General features: G+C 47.4%; 1 protein-coding gene across 1 annotated transcript; it reads right to left on the bottom strand.

Moving 5' to 3' along the window:
* Positions 1-2,493: 2,493 nt before the first annotated feature.
* On the bottom strand, positions 2,494-7,628 carry LOC119248647 (carcinoembryonic antigen-related cell adhesion molecule 21-like). The gene is made up of 3 exons (XM_037515521.1): positions 7,565-7,628; positions 6,384-6,749; positions 2,494-2,779 (listed from the first exon to the last, which is right to left on the bottom strand). The coding sequence occupies exons 1-3, from the start codon at positions 7,626-7,628 to the stop codon at positions 2,502-2,504; spliced, it is 708 nt and encodes a 235-aa protein (XP_037371418.1). The 3' UTR covers positions 2,494-2,501.
* Positions 7,629-7,837: the final 209 nt, after the last annotated feature.

Below are 7,837 nucleotides of genomic sequence, written 5' to 3'. Positions count from 1 at the left end.
CTCCTGATGATGGGCCATACGGCCTGCATCCACCTGCCCAGTTGGCCATGAATGTTCACAAGATTTACAAAGCATGTTGCATTTGGGGCACTGATATGGACCAGAGGGAGTTATGCTAAGGGAAATATGTCAGAACAACTAAGGCAAATACCACAAAATGTACATGGTTGAGGAAATAGAGATCAAGTAACTGGGAAAGCAAAGTTCACTTCAGAGCAGATTGGAGGTGACCAGAGGGTCAGTTATGTGATGAATAAGTCTGATAGTCTAGTGTTTAATATGATAATTATTATGATAATTATGTGTTGTAACTTTGATTTCTAATTCAAAGAGGAAAAGGACTCATTTACTCTACTTATGAATGAAGAACATTTAAAGTCACTTAAGGGTTGAACAGAGACACAACAAAAGTGGTCATGTGGTAGAGTGTGTATTGCTCCTGGCTTATTACTGACACTCCATGAATGGGCATCCTCAGTGCATGACAACACTTGTTGTGAAAGTCCTGAAGATTGTGATTGATGAGACACCGTGCTCCCTGACTATATATAGTACGAAACAACAATAATTATGGAAAATCATTTTTGGATGAATAGAAATTAATCCACAGCCAGAGTTTATTGTATATTTTCCAACAATTTATAATGAAGGAGCCATGAGCTTAATATGAGGGCCTAGAGTCCTTTGACAATGGTGCGGGGAACCTGGAGGCCACAGGGAAAGAATGAAGGTGGATCGTGCTCCACTCAAGCTGCAATCAAATTCAAAATGGAATAAGGCTGTAGATCTAAGACCTTCCACAATAAAACACACATCAGAAAGATGGGGACGTGTGTCATGGCATCAGTGATGAACGTGCCTTTGTAGACTGGGCTCTGGAGCAGGGGAAACAGAAGGAAGAGTGAGCATTTAAGGTAACCCTAAATTGAAAGATTTTAACAGAAAGCATTCATAAATTCAAAAGTTTTCCTAGTGCTTGGGAGAAAATATTTGTTTAATAGAAACAGACCAGGGGCTAATATGGGATGTAAATAAGACGTTCAATTTAACAATAATCCAGTGGACATTTGAAACCTGAATGGGAGTCCCTATGACAGAGGAGTCCCCCCAACACAGTGTCTATTTGCAGAGGCCCCTGGACACACCACAGTGTCCCCACCTGCCCTGCCCCAGGCCCCTGCATCCCCACAGCCACTCTGACCTGCCTGCCCTGGGGCCATCTTCCAGATCTTTCCCTCTCCTTGTCTGCTCCTGATACCTGCCTGGTACTTCCTTGACCATGGAGACCCCCTGAGGGTGTGTGTGTGTCCTGCCCTCAGTTGGAATCTCAGGAGGATTATTTTGAGCTAAAGGCACCTGAGAAACAGCAGAAGCTAAAGGCCCTGTGACTCTCCTCTTCTTTGATCCTAAATCCAAGAGCTTGAGTTCCTCTGTGACACTGTTCCCTAGACAGAAGACAAGGAAGGTCCTCATTAACCTAGCATGTAGGTGGGAAGAGAGGAAAGTGTGCAGGCCTGGTGAAGACTCCCCTGCTGTAGCTTTCTAGGTGATCTAGTGACATTCCAACACTTGACTCCTTGTTCTCCCTAGAGTGGCCATTTCACTGTGGCTACTCCATGACCTCCATTTCCATGTGAGGCTCATAAACTCATAGTTGTGCTTCTCTCATTTCATCTTTGATTCACATCCCAGCCCAGACAGCTCCATGTGCTGATCCATCCGTGGAAGGTGAGGCTATCCCAGGAGATTCAGACTGCAGCCCTGTGAGCACTAGGACTGAGTACATGTTCTGGGGTGATGGTGATTCCCACGTGGAGGGACATCTGGTCCTGCGTGTACATTGCTATGTGGGGAGCAGTGCAGGAGGCCCCTACCCTGCAGAAGGCTCATATCCCTGATTATAATGTGGCCTTTAGCAGATGCCATGCAGGTGTGTGAGGAGGGCTGGTCTCTGGAGATGTGGCTGGAACTTACCTAGAACCTCTCCTTTCCCACATGTGTGCACCTTGTCCCGGGTTTTATCCTGAAACATGGATTCTCTAAACCCTCCTTCCTTCTGTCCTTCTTGAGCAGGAGCATCACAGACAGCATGGCATATCTTTATGTTTTCATGCACATGGGGGGTTATCTATTCCTGGGGTCCTCATCAGTGTCCAGATACCTCCATGTCCCTGGAGAAGGGATAGAGCTGTGATGCTGACAGCTTCTCATGTGCCCCCACCACTGTCACATGACCTGGGCCTGTGCTTTGAGGGACCTGGTGTTCCCTCCCCTACGGAGATTGCATAACTGAGACCAGAATAGGCCCCTCTGCTGGACTGTGACAGTCACTGCACAACGACAAGGTCAGTTTTCATGTTTGTGCTTTATTGGCTCAACACGAGTCTTCTAGGACTTTCCTTCCCCGATATTGAGTGTTTACAACAGCTTAGGAAACAGCTTTTCAGGTCAGAAAATTTTGATTTAGAATTTAATGAAAGATATGGGGAAGAAGGGTCACTCTAGACCACTTCAAGTTTGAGGGTAGTACTTGTTCCAGACACCGACCCCTTCTTGTACTGGCACTGGTAATTCCCAGCATCCTCCCTCTTGGTGAGCGTCATGCTGAGTACAGCGCGGTCCTTGGACAGTGTCATATTGCTTTTGGGCTCCAGATTGAGGCCATTGTACACCCAATGGATGCTGTAACCTCGTTCACCTGTCAGACATATTATGTCCACACTGATATTTTCTTGGACTCTGGATATGTGATCCTCAACAGAGGCGGCTGTCAATGGTTCTGTGGAGAAACAGAGCAGGTGGAAAACTGAGAGAGGCTCCTTCCTGAGAGCTCATCACCCACAGGTCACATGCGTCTGTCTGTCTCCACATGGTGACAGTGACCTGTGCAGCAGGTGGAGTGACATTGGTGATTAGAGCAGAAGGTGCCACCCACACTCCCCAAATTAGGGGCCAGCAACCTATCAGGTTGCCAGATCTCTTGTTAGTATCAGCAGAGGCTGCTCTCCTCACATGTCCACCACCCTCTCAGGGGCAATTAATCGTCTATGGATGGTCACGTGACCTTGTTCTAGAGCTTCATGGGACTAATGCCAGGCATCCCTCCCTCATGTAGATGCCATGGAGAGGACAGTGTCAACACTGTCTTGTTCTCATTGCACAAAGGACAGTGTCACAGTTAGGATGGCGTGTAGCTTATGTGAAATGATTAGACAAGCAAACAGATGCCCCAGCACAGTCCTCATCATCTCAGTACATAAAGAGGATCTATTTGAATGAGTGCCCATTTTAAAGAGGGGTTTATTTTCTCATTCAGTGGATTAAATGTTATCAGGCAAGAAATGTCTCTTAGCTATAGTGAGAGTTTGAATAAAAGGTGTAGGAGGAAACTACTGCAAGATTATAAATTAGTGTACAGGTGACTAATTTAGAAAAGCCTACAAGAAATGTCACACTCAATGGAGAAAGAGCCAGAGCTTTCCCTTTAATATCAGCAATAAAAGGAGGAGACTCATAGGCCAGGAGGTTGTGGCCAGTTTCTTCCTAAAGTACAAGAAACAGAATGAAAGTAGGAGAAGGAAAACCCAGGCCAAAGAAAAGAGGACCTAGAATGTTCTTTGTTTCTGGTGGCATGATTTTGTGTGTAGAATATGTTAGATTTTCCACCAATAAATTTAAAACTTCTCAGTTTAACAGGTTGCAGGAAAATAAATCCATACATAGAAGCACCTCTAATTCTCAATAATGGCTATCCAAAAAAACCTGAGACTACAGTTACTTTTATCATAACACCGGCAGGCATAGTACAATCATGAGTATACTGAGTCAAGGATGGGAATCTGTGTGTATTAGAATGTACAAAATGTTGCTGAGAGTTTGACAGACAAAAGATGAAAAGCAACCCATTTCAAATTTCATGAATTTGAAAGCTGAAAATGTTGAGAACTTCAGTAGAGTTCAGTTTCAATACAATCCTTACCAACACTCAATGACCTACTTTGCAGAATTAGAGATACCCTAATGCAATCTCAAGGGACACCAAGTAGCCCCAAATGATCTTATATAACAACAAAGTGGCAGAACTTTTGGCTGAAAATCTAGGATAGAGAGCACCAGTCAGCACCATGTGCCCTGACAAGAGACACAGACCAAACCAGCAGAGACCCAGATGGATCCAGGAGTATCTGGTCAAATGTTTCTCACAAGGGGGCCATAACCACTGCCAGGGAACAATCTCTCCTTAAATTGGTGTTGGGAACCCGGATATTACATGCAAAGAAATGAGTAAAGTAAGGCAGCGTAGATCAATTTTCTACATGTAAGATTCACAAAAAGAAATGATAGAGCAGGCATTTCCCAGATCGGGTGTGATGATTTGTAAATAATTTAACTGATAAGGACTAATACCCAGAACACACAGAAGTGCCTTCAGGGTCCTTTCTCCTTTTCCAGCTTCAATTCCCCTCCCAGATTTGGGACTTTCTAGAGCTGCAAAAACCGCCATCCCCACACTCCATGCTGGACACCAGGCCCACCATGAAAACCAGAGAAATAAGGAAAGGAGGAGAATCCAGGATGTGGAATGTGACTAAAGGCCTGGCTTGAGCTGGGGTTTGGGCAGAAGTTACTCTCAGGGAGACCAGGAGCTTCCTGAAGGTCAGTTTGGAAATGAGGCTGCAGGGTCATGAGCTGGCAGTTGTGCCCAAGTGTTCAGTGGTGGTCAGAGTCCCAGGAAGGGACTGAAAAGAGAGGAACAGGCAGACCCTGGCTGGCTTGTGAGCTGCCTCCTGTTCTCTGTCCTTGGACTTTTCATTGTCTCAGCTCCCACTGCTGTGGGCAGTTGAGGCCCCTGCCAGTCCCTCCTGAATCCTCACCAGAGCGGAGATACAGAGGAGGACTTGTGGACAGCGAGGGCAGGAACTTGCTGAAAGTGTGGCCTCAGGGAGTAAGTAATTGAGAGGAATATGTGGAAGTAGTTAAAATAAGCCAAGATCAAAGAGTGCTTAGTTTAAAAATATGTCTCTAATAACAATCAATTTCCTTAGTGAAATCCACATTCAAACCATGTTTGCTTTAAATCAAAAGAAGAGCAAAAGTGGTTTCAAACCAGTGACTCCCTGGGTAGAGAGACAGGTGCTTCTGTTAAAAGGACAAAGTGTCAAGAGATAGAGATGCATCTCTGCTCCGTAAGCAAGAAATGTTGTGTCATACATGTAGGGCGGAGTCCCTGTCACCGGCTGGCTCTGTGGACAGTCAGGAATGGGGAGGAGACCCCACCTGGCCTGTGATGGGCTTGCTTCTAGTCTGCTGTCTTTGGAATCATGGCTAGATTGGATCAAGTCCTACCATTGAGGGAAAGAACAGTGGCTGGAAGAGGTCAGCATCTAGATCACCCACACAAAGGTGTCCTCAGAGGTGCAGCAAGCGTGAGGTACAGACAGAGAGGACAGGGATGTGTAATCCCACCCTTGGGAGGTCTTGGGGGCACTGGGGAGAATGGAGCTTCAAACACTTGTAGGAAGGGAGTCAGGAGTGAAGGGTCTCTCTATCTCCTGGAACTCATGACCCTCAATAACTAGGTGAGTGTTAATCATCTCAGACCCTCCTGCTGTGTGTGACTTAACCTAAATCATTGATAACTGATTAAGTTTGTACACAGGACTGTCCAGTGAATGGCATCTGTCATCACTTGCCTCCTTCAGAGGCTCCCAGGTGGTCCCTGGTGGACAAGCACCTGCCAGGGTCAGCTTTTCCTCTTGTCCCTGCCTGGGGACACTTAACATCCTCTTGTAACTCCACAGCCCCCTTGGCTGTGGGTTAATGGCCTCAGATGTTGTCATGTCTCTGTACTGAGTATCATACAAAGCCCAGGCTCTGGCCTGTTCCCCTGTGGCCTTTGTGACTGAGCCCTGGCTGGTGACTTGGTCCTGCCATCACTTGCCTAGGAGGCCAACACCACAGGGGCACAGGCTCCCCGGTAACTGGGTCTGGGTTCCTGGGACAGGGGTTGTTCAAGGATTTTAGGAGTGGAGATTTTCTGTGGGGGTCCCAGGGATCCCTCATTCAGTCCTTGACTAACCCTCAGGGTCTTTCTAAGTTCATGGCCATGGGGCGGGGCCTAGAAGTCACCCTGACCCTGATCCCCCTATGCTGAGTGACTTCCCTGGATGTGTCTTTCCCTCTGCATGGAGAGTCTGCAGGGTCTGGATCCCAGGAGAGGAGTCTGATTTCTCCATTTCATTCCCTTTGTGTGCCCTGCACTAAATGCAGAAGCCCCATGCGGGACATAAGCAGGGGGGGATGGAGGCAGGTCCAGGCCTGCCCATCCCTGTGTGTGCACTAGATTCACCACCCGCACCCCGAGGGCAGGAGGGACCACTCACCTAGAATGAAGAGATGTGTAGATTCAGTAAACTTTACATAGTTTAGGCTTATGAGCTTCACCGTATATAATCCTGCGTCTTCCCTGGTGAGGTTCTTGATCTTCAGAACTCCCTTTGGTTTTGTTATGTAGCGCGGTTTGTATGCTAATCCAGGGATGGTTTTTCCTGACTTTTCTATGTGTGTTGCAATTATATTATTTGCTTTTCTGTTGTCACCTTTGGACCAGATGAAGCGGTGCACATCCGTCGGAATGCTTTTAAGCTTAAGCTTGTAAATCGCATAAGGAGTGATGACACCTTCGTTGTTTCTCAGTTTCAACCTGAATCCGCCATTGGTGGGTGGAACCCAGAAGATGCAGAGTGCGACTAGGAGGGAGAGAGAGAAATTAGTCAGTATTTGTACTGACATATTAGGATAGAAAGGCTCGAATTTATCTTCTTAGGTGGGGGTGGGTGTGTGTGTGTGTGCTGTATTTTAATGATCAGCATGATGAACAGTGTTTTTCATTGTGTCCCAACTATTTGTTGCTCTATTAAATTCTTGGGCCCAGTTATTGCCAGGCTCACCTCTTCCCTGCCCTCAGGCCCCTGCTCACCCTCAGGGCATCCATGGGAGATGCATCCCTGACCCCCTGCGCTGAAGACGCTCAGTCCTCACTGTGTGACCTTTCCCTGCTCTGTGTCCTTCAGGACACTTGTCAGCACCTGACAGCACATTCTAGATCTTGGTTGCCTGTCTTTCTCCCCCAAGAATGTTATTGCTTTGAGTGCAGGGACTTATCTGACTTGTTGTCTCCCCAGTGGTGTCACCAGGGCCCCTCCTTGTCTGGTAATTAGCTATTGAGTTTTGAGGCTGGTGAGCGTAGCCAGTGTTTATTGCCCTGGTACTTCTTTTCTGGAGTGTGGTCCTGAATAAATTGTTGCTGACTTCAGACTCAGTGATGAGTATCATGGACTTTGTGCCCTATTCTAGATTTTCTCCCTCTCCCCTCCACACATCATGTAGCTGATCCCCTGGTCATGATCCTAACTCATATTCCCTCTAGTCAGACTAAATATTAGTCCTCTGTCCCAGCTCAAGGATTCCTGTTTTCCTGTCCTTTTTCCTCCCAGGGGACAACCTGTCCAGCTAGTGTCTGTGTGTCCATCCCCCACCCACCTTGGGTACATGTCCCTCTCACCTGCCAGCAGGAGCCCCTGCCAAGGCACTCGCCCTCTGTGTCCATGGGCTGAGGGAGCCTCCATGGTGTCTGCTGCCTGCTCTGTGGTCCTTGTGAGAGAAGAGCTGTGGCTCCAGAAAGGCTCACAGGCACGGCTGTTCCTGAGTTTCAACGCTGAGGTGCTTCCTCCTCTGTGCTGAGCCTCCTCCTGGGCAAGGGATTTTGAGGGTCCTGTAGTTCATGGGTGGGGTCTCCAGGACCCTCCCTCTCTCTTCACCTCATCCTGCCCCCCTT

Source organism: Talpa occidentalis, unplaced genomic scaffold (genome assembly GCF_014898055.3).
Source record: "Talpa occidentalis isolate TD23 unplaced genomic scaffold, MPIMG_talOcc4v2.1 talOcc4.17, whole genome shotgun sequence".
In the NCBI taxonomy this organism is placed as follows: domain Eukaryota; kingdom Metazoa; phylum Chordata; class Mammalia; order Eulipotyphla; family Talpidae; genus Talpa; species Talpa occidentalis.
The sequence above is the reverse complement of the archived record's forward strand: the minus strand, read 5'-3'. Positions and strand labels throughout refer to the sequence as shown.

Excerpts from the sequence above, each read along its gene's own strand:
- LOC119248647 (XM_037515521.1), bottom strand. The coding sequence starts at position 7,628 with ATGGAGGCTCCCTCAGCCCATGGACACAGAGGGCGAGTGCCTTGGCAG. Across the intron at positions 6,750-7,564 it reads GCAGGGGCTCCTGCTGGCAG|TCGCACTCTGCATCTTCTGG; the intron begins GTGAGAGGGACA and ends TCTCCCTCCTAG. Across the intron at positions 2,780-6,383 it reads TACACATCTCTTCATTCTAG|AACCATTGACAGCCGCCTCT; the intron begins GTGAGTGGTCCC and ends GTTTCTCCACAG.